We start from the raw sequence: 18,321 nt of genomic DNA, 5'->3' as shown, positions 1-18,321 counted from the left end.
ATACTATGCATCCTGATAAAGTTCCCTTGGCCTTTGGAATTAAAATAGCCCCACATCATCACATAGCCTTCATCATACCTAGAGATTGGCATGGGGTACTTTCCATAAGATCATCTCTCAATGCAAATCAAACTAGCTATTAGGCTAACTGAAATAAAACCATGCCAATCTCTAGGTATGGTGAAGGCTATGTGATGATGTGGGGCTATTTTAATTCCAAAGGCCAAGGGAACTTTATCAGGATGCATAGTATCCTAAATTTTTTTTTTAAAAAATACTTAAAAATAAAAATCTGCCTGCCTCTATGGGAATTTAACATAGGGGTGTACTCACTTATGCACCATGTATTTTAAGGAAGAACATTTATTTATTTACGATACATTATTCATTCACAAAGAAAATTGGTGTCCTTAAAGGTTGGATTTTTCCTAATTTTTTTAATTAAGGCATTAAGTTCAATTTCCAAAATATGATTTTTTATTCCTCTTTTAAGTCAACTTTAGCATGGGTGTATTCACTTATGCATTGCACTGTATATATATATATATATATATATATATATATATATATATATATATATATAAGGATAGATGTAAACAAAATCTTAAAAGGTCATTATAAGCCTTATCTTTAAATAATTTTATTATGCTTTATTAGTGACACATTTGGGAAGAGAATATATTCCAAATCTGAAAATACAGTATGAGAACAATTAACTGCACAATTACTAGAAATGTTTACCTTGGATATTGTACAATTTGCAAGCAAAATTTGTGGAAAAAACAACAAACCAGTTATATATTGTCCTTGCATTCTTGTGGCTCAGTCACACACCTGAATGAAAGGCTCATTACGTATGCAGCCTCATTATGCGGGCCCCATTGACTCCTCAGGTGTGAATCACGCCCACCCGCATATGGCCTTTCCAAACAAAAAGTGTTTTACAAGATTTAAATCAATGTATTGTGTTATGTGAATGATTAGGCAGGATGATTTTCACATAATTTTGAAGAAAAAATTCTAGGCAACGACATCCATTAGTCAAAAGTCTTATTTACATATATTTAGAATGTGTTTTATGGCCTTATTTCAGAAACTTTAGTTTTTTGTTTTTTTAAAAAACCATGCATAAACATTATTCTATCAAAAATACAAACATGTACATGCAAGTTGTTCACATATTATGGTAGCCCTGTTTGTGCTAAATAGAGTGAATTTACACCTTTGCCATTAATATGTTTATAAGCAACTGAAAAAAGCACAAATGTCAGGGCATGTCAGAACATCTCAAGGACCCCAAAAACCCCTCAGACTCCAGAGGGTTAAATATTGATATGCCCAAAGGAATATTTAGCAAAACTGCAATAGAGACAGTTTTGCGCATTTACAGTCACCTTGGCGTAGTAGGCGCGGTGTGTTTGGACAGAAAACGAGACAGAGTTCTTTATTAAACTCCAACTCTTTATTAAACTCAAGACAAAAGAATTATGGCAATACTGGATTATAAAATCACAAAGAAATGCCATAATCAAGACCTCGAAGCAGATATGAGGGAGAAACACACAGAAACACCTCATATGTGCCGCTCCCAGTATAAGGGTCTTTCCTTGACATTAATGCTGTGATATTGCACCTACATCTTCTTCCATTAAAAATAATGTCTAGTGCGGTGGCAGGGATATAAATAAACTTACCAACATCCGTTGCCATGATTTTTGGAATGACTTATCATGAGAGGAAAAAAATATGTTTCAGTCGCATAACATCGGTTAATAAAAACACAATCATTTCTTCGTTTTATTGACATTTAGAAAATATCGCAAATGTTTTTAGCGCAAATCTGTAATGGAAACGTGGGTTTTGTCTTGTATTTGGGAGTGAAGCATGAACTTTCAGCTCTTGATGAGGCAAGATGCACTCACTGAGATATATCTCTTCGCAAGAGTTGGGAGCTGTTGGAAACTCAGAATCGAAGACCAGGAGACTTGGTTGTTTCTTCAGCAGAATTCTTTATTGAGAACATAAGCTGTCAGTAGCTGCAGTCACCAAAGTCTGACTAAGTGGACTTTCTCTTACAGTTTATATACATTTAGGGGCAGGAACCAAAACTTTGTGATGAGACAGGTTTAGGAACCTGTTCTAGACTGAGAGTGCTGCCCATCCTAATCCACTCATCATATCTATTCAAATGCTGAGACCCAAGCACAGGACTGGCAGGACTCTCTTGCTAAAACACATGCTCCAAGAGCCATTAAGAGTTTCAGTAAAACAGGACTGACCGGAGTCTTTTGCTAGAAAACTCTGATAATAATAATTTATACCTATCCATAACATGCTAAATTCAATGTAAACCTAAATTAAACATTTTAATAGATTTGTAATACAACAGAGCCAAGCATCTGCACCTTGAATGATTCATTCAAGCAATTATTGCTCAGGGCCTCTCTCCCTGCTTCGGTTTTGGTGCGAGAGTCCTGTGCGCGCGATCTACTGTCATACTGGAATCTCCCAAGTCATCGCCTCCGAATATCTCCAACAGCAGGTCCTTGATGAATCGATTCGGATTTCCCGCCTCCACTCCCTCTCGGACTCCAACGAATCTTAGATTCTGTCTCCGGCTACGATTCTCCAAATCCATACATTTTTCATGCATTTTCTTGTGCTCTTTGGACATGACTTTGTGGGATTGCTCTAGTGCTGCCACCCTGTCCATCGTGTCACTTAGCACTTTTCCCATCTCTGTGGTCTCGTTCGTAGATTCGGCCTGCGCTTTGTGCAAGGCGGCTAGCTCGGGAAAGATTTCCTCTCTGAGAGCATGCAGGTCTTCTTTCATCTCTTCTCGGTTCTTTTGCACCTCCCGATGAAGATTTTCAATTTGAGACTTAATGTCCTTAATCACAACCTCTCGGTGTGTATGCAGTTCCGTTCTAAGAGCACTTAGTGAAATTGGAGAATCGTCATCTTTCGTATGTTCGTCCATTTTTCTTTCACCGCTTTCTGTCTTTGTATTACGGATTGTCGATGTAACTTATTGGCACAAGCTCGGTTTCATGTCAAAAGGTTCGAAGCAACAACTCTTTGACAAAAAATGATAACTTTTTCACACGATTGACTAGTCTATTGAGCAATAATCACTTATTTATTCGAGGAGCTCCCTTTTTCTGCTACTCACTCCATGTGGGCGGAAGCGGAAGTCCCTTCTTGTGCATTTCTGTGGAAGCATGTTTAGTCAAGTCATTCTCACCTCCATGGGAAACTGAAAATTCCCTGCGACATAAAGTACAGAAGGCTTTTGTTGAGTCACCACTGACGGGCTTAATCCGTATATTTTTTATTTCCCAATTTGTATTGTAGCTGCACAGTCTTTTCTTTTTTGCAGGTTTATCCATATTTGCAGTTTTATCCACATGCCAAATCGATTATCGACTTTTTTGTGTGTGTGGAGGAATTGGCGCATTTACAATGTATACTGATGCGCGTGAGAGGAGGGGGGCTGTGATTGGATGATGATGATAGGTCAGGTGTGAGGTGTCGTGTGTCGCGTGTCTGTGATCATTCTCAAGTGCTGTGATCAGCACTGCTGCTGTTGTATCAGTGGTTAGATCAGCGTAGTATTAAAAAAACGGGACAAGTGAGGTCCCGTACGGGACAAATCAATTAGGCTCAAAATACGGGACATTCCAGCTAATTCGGGACAGTTGGCAACCCTACCAGGGTTACATATGTAACCTTAAGATGCCTTCTATTAACCTTCTATTAATGCCATTGAGTGATTTTTAAGTTTTCATGCTATTATTCTCTTAATTTTTTCTCCTTTGTATAGAGGAATGTTGTGAGACACCAGAGGTCTGTGGTCCAAACTCAACCTACAAACACGTTTATGAAGATTATGACTTAATGCGAATAAAAAGTAGCATCTCATGTAAAGGTATGATTGTAGTAGTGGTCTTTGATATGTATCTTACACTGTGTACATAGGCATATGAATTTCTGCTCTTGACTGCTAAGTAGAGCTATAACCATAGTTATGAAGTGGATGCATCACAGCTCATTTTCACGAGCAGCAAGTTAAACAGTAGAGATTACAAGAAAAATATGATTTATCAATAAGATTTATAAAAAAAAATCACACTTACACAACCAAATTTAGTAATCAAAAACCAATATAAGCATTTGTTGTTTAGAACAAATTCAAACAACAGTAAATGTCAAAATTGTGTTCTGTGCTTATAATATTTCATAGACTGTGCTTGGCTACTAATAGCCCATATTTCATTAAAAAAAATAAAATAATATCTATTATGTTACTTTATAATAGGTTCTAATAAATGTAATATGTGGTAAATTTATATATGCTATTTGTGCAGCGGTATGTTGTACATGCTCACAGCAGTGTGTTGATGTATGCATTGGCAGTAGCAAGTTCCTGTAACCTACAACAACAGCAATAATCAACAGCAGCAACAATTCAGGGGTGCATTTCCCAAAAGCATCGTTAGCCAACTATGTTCGCAAGTTCCGTCGTCATCAGCATAGTTCAACGAGTCAGTGTTTCCCGAAACCATCGTTCTACGCAAAGTTGTGTAGTTAGAACAACAGCTCTCGACCTGTGGTTAGAAGCATAGTTTCTAGTTTGCATGAAATGTGGACTAAATAAATCCTTATCTTGAGCAAAATAAGCAAGCAAAATAAGCAAGCTGACATTCAGTACAACCTGCGTCTTTTATTTAGAATACATACAAATGTCATTTACGTCTTTTAGTTTGTCAAGAGATTTAAAGCACAGTTTTTGAAGAGTGCGCATGTGTGAATGTGCTCTACTATGTAAGAACGAGCCTATGATTGAATCTGGAAATAAAGCAAAATAACTGAGAAAAAGGGGAAAGAGTCCTCAGATGTCATGTCTGCAATTTATAGCAAAACATCTGGCATTAATTCGATCTCGAACAGATTCATTAAAAGAAGTTATTACTCAACCACATGCATGACGTCATAAACCAACGTGGTTGAACAACCACTTTGCGACAATACAGTTTCGGGAAACAGTCGTGACTAGCTAGTTGATTTCTTCAACGATGCATTGTACTATGGTAGTTAAGCAGCGAGTTATGTCGTTGTTCGGGAAACGCACCCCAGCATAGCAGATCACCAAATACATTAACATTACCTTGTTAAAAAACTTTGAGACTTGTTATGATAGAACTGATATTAATAAATGAGACCTAATTGTAAAATGTGAATACAACTGTTAAACAAACTTTTAAACAAACTGTTAAACAAACCTAGCATTGTTTTGTAATACACAAATATGTTTACTAACTGGCGTTACTAAATTGATGACAGCCTAACCATCATTAATGATGCAGAGTTTCAAAGATGATATGGCAACAATAAAGTTAATTTTGTTAATCGTTAATTTTAACAATTTCCTTTTTTTGTTTCTGATACTATTTTTTAAATCCAGGATTTGACACTGAAGATAGAGTGCCTAGAAATGGACAGAAAGTTAAAAAGATTAACAGGCCGTGTGAAAAATGCAATGAAGGAAGACTATCCTATCAATACAGATTATGTGGCTGGAAGCCAATACCAGACGACTGTGTTCTGCAAGTTATAAAAGACCTTGAAAGGAAAGCAAAGGTAAACTACTGGTCACCTATTTTATGTCTTGTACACTAAAAAGGTGTTGGATTTGCTTGAAAACTGTGATACATTATTGGTGCATATAATTTAGCTAAATTCTGTTGAGAAAATTTTGACTGAACAACTAGAAAACCTTTTAAAGATATTCAGTACAGTTTGAGTTCACTCAACATTTTCTACTTAAATTAAGTAACTTAATCAGGATTAGTTCACTTCAGAAATAAAAATTTCCTGATAATTTATTCTCCCCCACGTCATCCAAGATGTTCAGGTCTTTCTTTCTTCAGTCGAAAAGAAATTAAGGTTTTTGAGGAAAACAACATTCTCCAGCCGAGGAATAAGGGAATGACCGATCGTTTCGCTAAATAGGACTCTTATTCCTCAACTGGGATCGTGTAGACATTTGGGCCTTCAAACCGTTGGACCCCCTTGAAGTCCACTATATGGAGAAAAATACTGGAATGTTTTCTTCAAAAACCTTCATTTCTTTTCAACTGAAGAAAGAAAGAAATTAACATCTTGGATAACGTGGGAGAGAGTAAAGTATCAGGAAATTTTAATTCTAAAGGGTGAAATAATCCTTTAATAGCTGATTGTGTCACCGGGTGATTAAAGGGAAAAAAAAAGAAATGAGCGGCAGGTGTGGAGGGGGAGGAGCTAGAGCGCTGATTGGGGCACATGCTCCCAAAGTTGAGTATAAAAGGCCATTTTGAAGAGAAGAGGAGAGGGGGAGAGCAGTGAAGACACAGGGAGAGAGATACAGAAGGGCAGCGGAGGGAAGCCGCGAAAGAAGAGAACTTGTAGCACCTGTGGTATGTTTATTCCTCACACAGTCTGGAGAACCCCAAGCAAGCGGCATGAAGGACCCATGGATGAGGAGGGAGGAATGAACTTCAGTTGACCAGCGCTCTGATATTTCCATCTGCTGAGGCATTAGTTTGGACATGGTACCATCACCCTATTCCCTGTGGGTCTTGTATTTACAGTGCTTGAAGTTATTTTGATCACGTGTGAAGAGTTATATGGTTGCAGTGCATGCACGAGTGTGGGATGTATACTGTGGAGTGTACTGGTGGCCCAACGAATGGATCCTCTGTGAAGCGGCGCTGGATTGTCCTTTACTGTCCTTTTCTGTCCTAGTCATTGATGAGTGAATATGAAGAATCACTGAGCCGGAGAGCGAATGAGAAGCTAAGAGCTGTTACTGATCCTCTGTTGTTCAGTCTCTGTCACCTGGAATGCAGAATCACTGAGCCGGTGAGCGAATGTGAAGTTACGAGCGTTACTGACCCTCTGATGTTCAGAGCTGGAGGAACCATTGAGCTGGTGAGCGAATGTGAAGCTATGAGCTGTTACTGACCCTCTGTTATTCAGAGCTGGAGGCACCATTGAGCCGGTGAGCGAACGTGAAGCTATGAGCTGTTACTGACCCTCTGATGTTCAGAGCTGGATGAACCATTGAGCTGGTGAGCGAATGTGAAGCTATGAGCTGTTACTGACCCTCTGTTATTGAGGGTGTGGAGGGGGAGGAGCTAGAGCGCTGATTGGGGCACATGCTCCCAAAGTTGAGTATAAAAGGCCATTTTGAAGAGAGAAGAGAGAGAGAGAGAAGCACGAGGAGGGCACGAGGAGACGTGAGGCGCACAGCACGTGAGCGGCCACGGCCGCTGATGCGGAGGGAGGCCACGAGAGAGAAAGAGAGAGACAGAGAAAACTTCGGCTGGATTGCGGGCGGAAGCCTTGGTTGCACCGTGAGTCTGTTGAATTGCAGTTTTATTGTGGAAATGAGCACGAGTGGAACCTTGCAGTGTGTGGTGGATATGTGAGTGTGGGAATTGTTTCTGCTGTTCACTCGCAGTCACAGCTGTTCATTAACCTCTCCTTTATCTGAGCCTTGTGAAGTTACAGCTGCATTGGGGAAACACCATTATCCTCCACTCTCTGTCTGAGGCTAGTGAAGAGCCTGCTAATGCTGGAAGAGCCTGCTAATGTTGTGAGTTACACGTATCCATTCTTCTCTCTGCCTGAGCCCTGCGAATGTACAGCTACGCTGGTGAAATATGATTAACCTCTTCTCTGCCTGAGCCCTGCGAGTGTACAGCTACGCTGGTGAAATACGATTAACCTCTTCTCTGCCTGAGCCCCGTGAGTGTACAGCTACGCTGGTGAGATACGTAACCTCTTCTCTCTGTCCGAGTCCCGAAGAAGAGAACGCTGAAGAAGAGAACGCGGAAGCAGTGAATTATGTTCATTCCACTCTCTGTCTGAAACTGAGTTATGTCCATTTATGTTCATAGCTCTCTCTGTCCGAGCCCTGAAGAGAACGCCGAAGAAGAGAATGGGGAAGCTGTGAATTGTTCATTCCTCTCTCTGTCTGAAAGTGCTGAGACACGTGAAGAGTACGCTGAAGGAGAGACTTTTTTTTAAGATTGTTTAAATTCTGTGTCTGCTTTTCCCTTTGTGTCCACGGCCAGCTCCTCAGGGGCGGCACGCAAGCGAGGGGTGGGCGGCCCGCTGGCGCTCCACCCCGACCTGTGACAATTGCAAGTTTCAATTTAATGTTTTAACATTATAGGTAAATTGCATGAAATCAATCTTTGATTTAACTATGTGGAACCAACATAAGAAACACTGATAGTTAAAGAGAAGAAAGTATAGGAATTTTATCAAAGATTTTAAAGATAATGACAAACATATGGCACTAATAGAGCTATATACATGTATTTAAATGCTACCTTCTTTACCAGCAACATTCAGTGTATGTATCATGTATGTATATATATTTGTGGACATTTTTCTGATAATCTTGCATTATTTCGTTTGTTGCTTTGTAATTTAGGCTTTGGTTGTGCAGGATGTACCAGTGTTTGTGGCTCAGCTGAGTAATGCTACACACCAGCATCATCAGGAGATAACACAGTCTCCTGGGACTGTCCAAACAATTGTTGGGATACTTGTACACATTGCTGATATCTCACAAAACATTACCATCAATAAGCCTGTGATGGAGGTGTGTGTAATTATTTCCACGTTGCTCTTATGCAAATGTAATGTATATTGAATCATTCTGGTTACTTCTCCATTTCATTTACAGAATTTCCTTAAAACCGTGGACATACTTGTGTCAGAGAAATCAAAAGAAACATGGGGGAAACTAAACAATGGCAACACGACATCAAACACCAGCACTGAACTTCTGAGAGCTATTGAGGATATAAGTAGCTGTCTTGCAGATGACAGTTTTACGATCAATGAAACGTCCGTTGAGTTGATTAGAACTGTAATAGAGAACTCGTATAGTGGTACATCAAAACTGCCAAACTCAGCTACTAAGATCCTGATACCGCAGGTTCTTAAACCAACCTCTTTAACCATCATAGTATTCACAACTCTTTTCCATGTCCTACCTACTCGTGATACTAGTAATAACAACTGTAGGAAATCAGATGTGCACATCAATGGAGATGTGGTTGTTGTTAAGGTTAATGAAACGCTTAACAACATTTCTTTAATCTTCGACATTACTGATCAGTCTTTGGGAAATGCTCAGTGTGTCTCTTGGAACTTCAATCATAACGCATGGGATTCCACTGGATGTGAAGTAAAGTCCTATATAAGTAAAGGGAATGAAACAAGCAAGATTGCATGCGAATGCAACCACACAACCTCTTTTTCAATCTTGATGTCACCATTTTTCATTGATGATAAAGCCTTAGACTATATAACTTTCGCAGGTCTAGGTATTTCAGTGGCCAGCTTGATTTTGTTCCTGATTATTGAGACTATCGTATGGAAGTCAGTGACAAGTGACACATCCAACATGCTACATGTCTGTGGCGTCAACATTGCCGTATGTCTGATGATTGCAAACATCTGTTTTATCACTGGAGCCACAATTGTACAGCCAGAGGAGCTCACTCCTGTGGGTCCATGCAGTGTATTGGCTTTCTTCATGCATTTTTTTTACCTGGCTTATTTCTTCTGGATGTTATGTTCATTGCTGTGGAGGTTGTACTGTCTAATCTTTGTCTTTCACCAAATGTCAAGGGCCAAAATGATGGCCATTGCCTTCATAATCGGTTATGGTGTACCTTTGCTCATAGTGGTCATTACTTTTGCATTAACAGCTGGAGCTGGAAAATATATTTTGGAAGCAGATGTATGCTGGCTGAACTCGAATGAAACAAAGACACTGCAAACTTTTGTGATTTTGGCTATAATTATTATAGCCATTGATATTTTGATTATAATTTTGATTTTACGTAATATACTGGTTCGGAGTCGCGGTTACACTGATTCCAAAAGATTGTGGTTCATATCCCGTGCTTTGATCGTATTGACTCCACAATTTGGTCTAACATGGGGATTTGGAATAGGAACCATGCTGTCACCGGCCTATGGAGTCCATATGGTGTTTACACTCCTCAATACACTGCAGGTACAGGTTTCTGACTATTCATCTGTATAATCATGTTGTTTTTATGCTTTATATCAAAAAATACTTACAGTCCATTATTTGCATCATTATGTGTTGTGTGCATTATAAAGTTATTTTTGTTTTGTTTTTATGAATATGGAATCATACTACAGTATTATTGTACAGTTTTTCTTTATATATTTTTATACTTGTTTGACAGGGATTCTTCATTTTGGCATTTGGATTACTTATGAACAGAAAGGTATGCGTATTTTTTTGTTGTTCGAGTGCCCGAACAGACAGGTCTGATAACAAGGCTATTGTCATGTTTCCCGTGTGTGTGTGTGTGTGTGTGTGTGTGTGTGTGTGTGTGTGTGTGTGAGAGAGAGAGAGAGTGTGTGTGTGTTTGTGTGTGTGTGTGTGTGTTCTTAGGACTCACTTATTTTGTACTGTTTTCTGCTGTCCACTGTTTCTGTGTTTGTTTTCTGTTTTAGTTCCCCTTAATTTCCTGTTCCAGTTTCTGTGCCAATCCCTTTGAAGTCTCTTGTTCATTGGTTTCCCTTGACTGTCTCTCCCCAGGTGTCTTTTCTTGTTACACGTGTTAGACCATCTGTCTCTCTGTATGTATAGTCTCTGTACAGTACCTGTCAAAAGTTAAGAAACAATTTTTTTTACAATGTTTTTGAAAGAAGTCTTTTATGCTCACCATTTAATCGAGAAATATAGCAAAAATAGTATGTCTTCACTGCCACTTTAAAATAATTTAATGCATAATTGATGAATAAAAGTATTTATTTCTGTCTTTCTTTCTTAATCTTACCACAAATGTTTGAATGGTATCAATGTTTCTACAAACTTTTTTCATCATAATTTCTGAAGGATCATGTGACACTGAAGACTGGAGTAATTATGCTGAAAATTCAGCTTTGAACAAAGGAATATATTACACTTTAAAATATATTAACATAGAAAACATTTGCAATAATGCACTTTTTGTTGTATTTTTATTTAATCAAACAAATGCAGCCTTGGTGAGCAGAAGAGCCCTTAAAAAAAAAAAAAATGTTTCCAAACTTTTGATAGGTACTGTGTGTGTGTGTGTGTGTGTGTGTGTGTGTGTGTGTGTGTGTGTGTGTGTGACAATATAAATGATAACGTTGAATTTTTTCATGCTGTTAAATCTCTCAGGGCTGTGTATTATTATCTAAAGACCATTTTCTTTTTATGATTGATTAAAGAATACATATTGTAAAGGTGTTGGAGGTCAAGGTCCTTGACCATTGAGTCTGAAATTTTCCCACGTTAAAAAAATAATACGACCTTATGTTGTGTTAATCACGTTTACACACTGCCTCAAAAGCTTTCATCCATCATAAAAATTTTTTTTGATGGGGTTAAATTTTCTTTTTAGGAGCCACCGTAACACTTGACCTGACGCACAACATGACGAACGCGGAAGCACAGAGGAAAGAGCTAAACAAAACACCAGTAACTAGAATTTTTAAAGAGAAATGTGGGAGGAGCTTGAGTTTGTTGCCCAGTCCTGTTTGGTTGAACCCCGAGAGGCGTCAAAGCTTACGCTATTTCTACATCCTACGTCATACATCGTCAAGTGTTACTCTTGTGGCGTAAGTCGACTTGCGTAGGCCGTCTGCCGTAATCTAGTTATTTTAGTCGTTTTTTTTTAGTTTGTCCACTTTGATGGACATCAAAACAGAAACGTCCATTCACTGCCATTTTAGAGCTTGGAAGAGTCAGGACATTTTTTAATATAACTCCGGCTGTATTCGTCTGTAAGAAGAATGTCATACACACCTAGGATGGCTTCAGGGTGATTAAATCATGGGCTAATTTTCATTTTTGTGTGAACTATCCCTTTAATATGTGGCTCCAGTATCGCTAGCTAAGCATCAAACTGAGCCACTGACATCTTGAAGTAAACTTTGAATGGCTCAGAATAATCCTGAGCTCCTTGATGAGGAGGTAGAACTCTCCTTCCTCTCTACGCAATCTCAGGATGGACCCAATATTTCCTCTTTCTTTTTCTCTTATAAAGAAGAGAGAGGACATCCTCACTGCTTGAAGACTGTATTGTTTTTGCATTTTTTTCCGCAACAGATCAATTAATACGCAGCGCACTCAGTGTATAAGGTTTCTTTTGCGTGACGAATTTTTAGGATGACGAATACGAAAAAACGCACACAAAATTTTCAGACTCAGTGTGCAAAGAACTTAATGGTTGTTGTATCAAAAACTAAAATGAATTATACATTTTTGTCTTGTTAGTTTCTTGAAAATCAATTCATTTCAGTAAACAAAAGTTAATTTTTTAGTTTTCCAATAATAATTCTCATGAATTTTTAATAATAATAATAATAATAATAATAACACTAGATTGCATAAACCATCATAGTTAAAATGAAGATTGAACCTAAAAGATGAATATACATTATCACATCATAGCGTAACCACCAGATCTAACCAGTTATAGTTTATGTAAAAATGATCAGAGGCTTTGTACACATTAACTTTGCTTTTAGCCATGCCATCTCTGTTTTTGCAGGTCAGAGAGTCACTGAGCGCCCGTTGTTCCTGGATGCGGGGAAACAAGACTCAGATTCAGGAAAGCTGCCAAAGGGATCCAGAACAGATATCTTTACCAAAGATTCTGGTAAAACATAATAATACTGTTCCGTCATTAATGAATAACTGCACAAGAACAAATGAGTAACTCAATATTAACATTCTAGAAACTACTATTAAAGACACAATATGTAAGTTTTGCTTTCTATGGAAATCGAGGGTAAAGCGGATATTATGTTATTGACACGGGCCGTTACACTAGTTAAAACTGATGATTTCTCTGGATTTAAACATTGTTGGAAATATTTGGGATAATGCAAGTACACAAGTCAACAAAATATATAACACTGCTGGTGGTTTTTGGATATTTTAATGCAAAGATCTTTGGGGAAGACAGATGTATGGAGGAAGAGGATCTAAGGGAGCGGGAGGAAGTGGGACCATGGAGGAGATCAGACAAATATGGGGGGGCGAGGTTGTGGATGGCCTTGAATGTTAACAGAAGGACTTTGAATTGACCCTTCACAGGGAGTTTTGATTGACAGGCGTTCTGTGTTGTCAGTGTCCTCTCTGCTCTGCGATATATTTTTCACTGCGTGAGAACATTGTGTGGTGTGAGAGCGGAGTGGCTTGTCGGACATAGCAACAGTAACTAAGGGGGGCGGGTCTTTGCGAACGGTCATTGGACACGGAAGCTGTTGGAGAACAGAAGTGATGTGGTGAATGGAGGGGGTTCGGCCAGCTCAATCCTGGACCAGTTGAAGTTTATGAAGGGATTTGTGAGGGAGGCCGAAAAGGAGGGTTAGGCTAGCACTATATTAACCATGACTGTTAATAAATACACAAGACTGTTAATGTAATAAGTACGAAATGCCTAACTCATGAAAAACCAAAATGTGAATTACAAAGTCATCATTTGTTTGTTTTTTGAAAATAAAAAAAATATAAACAAATTATGAAATAACTGTTTAAAAAAAATGTTTTTGGGTCAAAATCTAAAATATTTAAAGTATGCTTCATTTATAGTTTTTTGCGCTGATCAAAAAGCACGATGGAAAACGACTTGCTGACGACACAGCTTAATGCTCATTGGTTTAAACAACCGTGATGTATTGTTCTCTTCTAAAACTCCGATCTCATGTTTGTATGCGTATAAATTGTGTGAATATTCCCCCAAACTGTCTAACAGTGCGATTATTATTGTCTGAATTAAAAATAAATAAATAATTAAACACGCATTTCTGGTGAAATTAATTAACACGTACTCTGGGTGTCTTGTTCATCATATTTATTTTCATATAAAAGCAACAGAACTTAAATAACATCCAGTTTATTAGCAATGACCTTTATTTTATTAGCTTTTCAAAAGTAACAAGATAGTCAAAGATCGGCAGGATTTTCAGGTGCTGCTAGCTAAGAATCTTATTACTGATTAAGCGCAAGTGTTAAACACTGAATTTAGTGTCAGTAGTGCATGTTGAGATTGTAAGTAAAAAAAATATTGAAGCAATAATAATAATAACAACAATTTGTAAAAATTTTCATTTTTGTAAAAAAGACATCAACAAACAAACAAAAACTTAAGAAATGCTTGGGCGTGTGTACTTTGCAGGTCTCCAAAGAAAATGTGCACAATGTGAAACAATCAGAAAATGATGAACATGGCGATGTAAATGACTCAGCGGGTCGTCATGAAGACCACGGCGACAGAGAGTCACGTGACCTGCCAGAATCAGCCTGCCCGCTGCCACCAAACACTGACAGGTGATGCCAGGCAGTCATACACAGTCAAACCAAAAATTATTCAGACACCAAATATAATGTTTGATTTTTTTTATTGAGAAATAAAGTAAACTGTGACATATTATACCCAAATATTCTTCATACAGTTGACTACCAGTTAAATGCATAAAAATTTGGGACCAAAAATTATTCAGACACTTTGACCTGATCATGTTTTGCTTAAGTGTTTTTTCTTTAATTGCAAATGTGACCTTTTTACACCACAGACTGAACTAAATGAATGGTAATTAATTAGGAAATTAGTTGAGCTAAATTGGTATTATGTGATTGTGTAGTTAAATTTAACAGCTGACAGATATTCAACCTAATTCATTTGTGAGTCAGTCTAACAGAAGGATGGCCAAAACTAAGTTCTTGTCATATTTTATTATCATTTTCTAAACTATAGTGAATAAACTGTGATCATGTGAGAAATGTTGAAGGTGTCTGAATAAATTTTAGTGTGTGTGTTTAATGTTGGTTATCTTCTGTGTTATCTTAATTTCAGTCCGAGAGATGATGATAGCAGTGTCTTGCAGAATGATGAGTGTGAAAAAAATGAAGACGTTGTGCTGATTGCCCAAAGTCTACAAGAAGCCTCGCTCTCTGACTCCAGTGACAGGAGAAACACACGGGCGGTCACACACTCCCAAGCACAAGAGCTACGGGCAGCATTCAACTGTCTTATATGCGAAGGTTCGCTTTGCTAACTCGTTTCTTTTGTACACACTCTGATGCTTTGCATAAATTCATTTAGCCAATTCTGTCGTTTCCGTCAAGTCATGTGTATGCAACATCACTCAGTTACTGTGGAAATGATTTGCAGTTGGCCATGATTTAATCCATAAATAAAGTATCCAATAATGCAATGTTACAGAAAAAAAAATATTCTGCATACTTGACTGATCATGTGATATTCTCACATCGGCTTCCATAAGATGAGCTGTTTAGTATAAACCTGTCTATTGTGAAGCCTTCGTATCACGAATCAATACATAAATTACAATTTTTTGTTTAAATTCCTATTGCTTTCTCTGAGAATTAACTTTTTGTAAAAACTTTTGAGCAGACAAAATGACTGAAGACTAATTCAAATTTAATTTATTGGATATCTCTTATTTTACAGGACCCTTCCACCAGCCAATGTATGCATTCTGTTGCCAGAGCCTGGTGGGATGTAAAGTGTGTGTGCTGCAGTGGCAGGAAACTTCTAGCCAGTGTCCTAAATGTGGAGAAGAGGATAGCAGTGTCTGCGAAGTCACTGGCCTTACTGATGCACTGTCTGTTCTGAGAGATATTATTTCTGTTGACTAACTAATTCATAAATGTTGTTTTATCTGCTTTTTTTCTATTTTTGGTCCACGTTGAGCGTATCTTCTCGTTGTTTTGACTAAATCTAACAGCTAGCTTGAAATATACGATAAGTCACTGTACAGTACAGACAGGCCCGGATTAAAAGGACTTTGGGCCCCAGGGCAATAGCAACACCAAGGGCCCCCTTTTATCTTATTGCCACGCCACAGAGTCTTCTACCACAGTAAATATATATTTTTTTTTTTATTGTTATTAAGCAATGTATTAAATAACAATTTTTATCATTATTATTATTCTTTTTTTAACATTTCCATTTTATACACGCACAAGATTGCATACTAAATATTCCAGGCTTTTTAACACATTAACACCCTCTACTGCACACATTTTGATTGAACATCATGATAAAAATGACTCCTTTTTGACCCCTCCCCTACTTTAAGTGCGTTTACTCCAGATATGATCTCCAAACATTCAGGTTGCCAAAATCGGCTAAAACATTACTCATACTTCAGTCACACTTCCTCAATGAGTACTTCACCATGACTAATTTAAAGGGATAGTTCAACAACATCACCCTCATGTTGTTCAAAACCTTTATGAATTTCTTTCTTCCGCTGAACACAAAAGAAGATATTTTATAGAATGCTGGTAACCAGACAGTTTACAGTAGCCATTGACTTCCATAGTAAGAAAGAATTTAACTATGGAAGTCAATGGCTACTGTAAACTGTCTGGTTACCAGCAAAAAAAATTTACACTGCATTTACAATTGCATAAATGCTATTATTGTTTTTTTATTCAGTATTTAAATATAAAATGATTTCTAAATTAACCTTTTTTAATTAAAGGGTACTTTAAATAGTAAACTAAAACTGCCAGTAGGTGGCATCAAGTCACTGTCTTAAAGGATTAGTTCACTTTCAAAAAATGTTTTGCTGATAATTTACTCACCCTTATGAGGCGCCACGTAGGATTTAAATCAAACTTCGCTTATCAATACATACATAACACACGTGCATATACACCTATAAATTACTCGCATATACATGTATACTATTGGATGTTCAAAATACATATATGAAATACACGTGCACACTAATATGAAATTAGGGGTGCACGATATTGACAAAAAGTGATATTGCGATATCGATAATGAATATTGCGATATCGATATTAATTTCGATATTTTTAAACGTGTAAAACTACAAAAGTTATGGGAAAACGCATCAAAATAGATTCATAACAAATAAAACAAGTTTTCTTACAACATAAGGTTTATTGAGCGCATTCGAGACGGATTTGAATCTGATCGCTCAAACCACTTCAGGAGGAGATCTGGGCCGCATTCCAGACGAAACTGGGCGAAGTGTAAATGCATCTGGTTGTTGAAACCACATATGTAAAATGTACTCCTCCCAAAAACACTAAAAAATAAATGTGTGACTGTGAGAACGTGTTATAGGCTACATGTCATGTTATGGCCAGATATGACGACGCTACGTCTGCAACACGCATCACGGCATGAGCAGCTGAGCATCTACCGGTCAAGCCAACGCGCAAACTATCGCAAATCAAAGTGAAAGTAAGTTGCAGACGCTTTACACACAAGTATCTTCATTAAAAGTAAAGAAGTGAAATTATCTTACCAGTGCTGTTGTCGTTCTCTATTATTGCGGTATTTGATTTTGACATTTTAGCTGATGATCAATAAAATGCAGCTCATAACTGTGTTCGGTGACGTGAACTCCATTAAATCTGCATATAGCGCGGGAATTGAAGATCGGATTTATATCCGTTTTGCAAAAAACACATTTATGTGAACAGGTGTAAAAGGAATCGTTTTGATAAATTAGATAGCTATCCGATCTGTGATAACGCATGAAGTGGCCAGGTGGCCTGATGTTTATACTTGCGCGCTGGTGTGTGCGTCGAGCCGGCAAGTGTGTGTGTTGTGGGGACTGTGTGGTAGAGCAAGGGAGAAGTGAAACAAAGTGTCTCCCCTGTTCTTTCTGACAACTGTTGGAAATCTGTAGCATGCAAAGTTAACCCTCTCCTTGATTTCATGTTTATGGAGAAGTAGAACCAGGAAATCAGTCGGGGGAAATGCAACGGTGCATGTCGGACGGGACGCATCATAAACAAAATATCGCATAAATATCGCGAGACTTTCGATATGATATCGAGCAACGTGATATCGCGATAACGATATTGATTCGATATATCGTGCACCCCTATATGAAATCCATACCAATACATATTATGTTAGTCATGAATGCATATACATATAAACTTGACGCACGCATACACCTATAAATACTCGCATATACATATAAACTTCCATGCATATAAACCTATAAACACTCGCATATACATATAAACTTCCATGCATATAAACCTATAAACACTCGCATATACATATAAACTTCCATGCATATAAACCTATAAACACTCGCATATACATATAAACTTCCATGCATATACACCTATAAACACTCGCATATACATATAAACTCGATGCACGCATACACATCCATAAAACACTCGCACATACATAACGTGGATGTGTGCTTTGTGTATAT

The 18,321-nt window shown here is 37.8% G+C and overlaps 1 protein-coding gene across 2 annotated transcripts in view; it reads left to right on the top strand.

Moving 5' to 3' along the window:
• LOC311081721 (adhesion G-protein coupled receptor F1-like) overlaps positions 1–17,970 on the top strand; it is a 42,952-nt gene extending 24,982 nt beyond the window's left edge. For both annotated transcript variants that reach the window (XM_084112333.1, XM_084112334.1), the window contains 9 exons: positions 3,824–3,928; positions 5,465–5,640; positions 8,483–8,653; positions 8,738–10,081; positions 10,281–10,322; positions 12,624–12,731; positions 14,256–14,407; positions 14,934–15,121; positions 15,552–17,970. In XM_084112333.1, the coding sequence (XP_083968459.1) occupies positions 3,824–3,928; positions 5,465–5,640; positions 8,483–8,653; positions 8,738–10,081; positions 10,281–10,322; positions 12,624–12,731; positions 14,256–14,407; positions 14,934–15,121; positions 15,552–15,739 (2,474 nt within the window). In that variant the 3' untranslated portion in view covers positions 15,740–17,970. The remainder of the gene's footprint in view (positions 1–3,823; positions 3,929–5,464; positions 5,641–8,482; positions 8,654–8,737; positions 10,082–10,280; positions 10,323–12,623; positions 12,732–14,255; positions 14,408–14,933; positions 15,122–15,551) is intronic.
• The last annotated feature ends 351 nt before the right edge of the window (positions 17,971–18,321 follow it).

Source organism: Abramis brama (assembly GCF_963993115.1).
Source record: "Abramis brama genome assembly, chromosome: 4".
Classification (NCBI taxonomy): Eukaryota; Metazoa; Chordata; class Actinopteri; order Cypriniformes; family Leuciscidae; genus Abramis; species Abramis brama.
The sequence above is the reverse complement of the archived record's forward strand: the minus strand, read 5'-3'. Positions and strand labels throughout refer to the sequence as shown.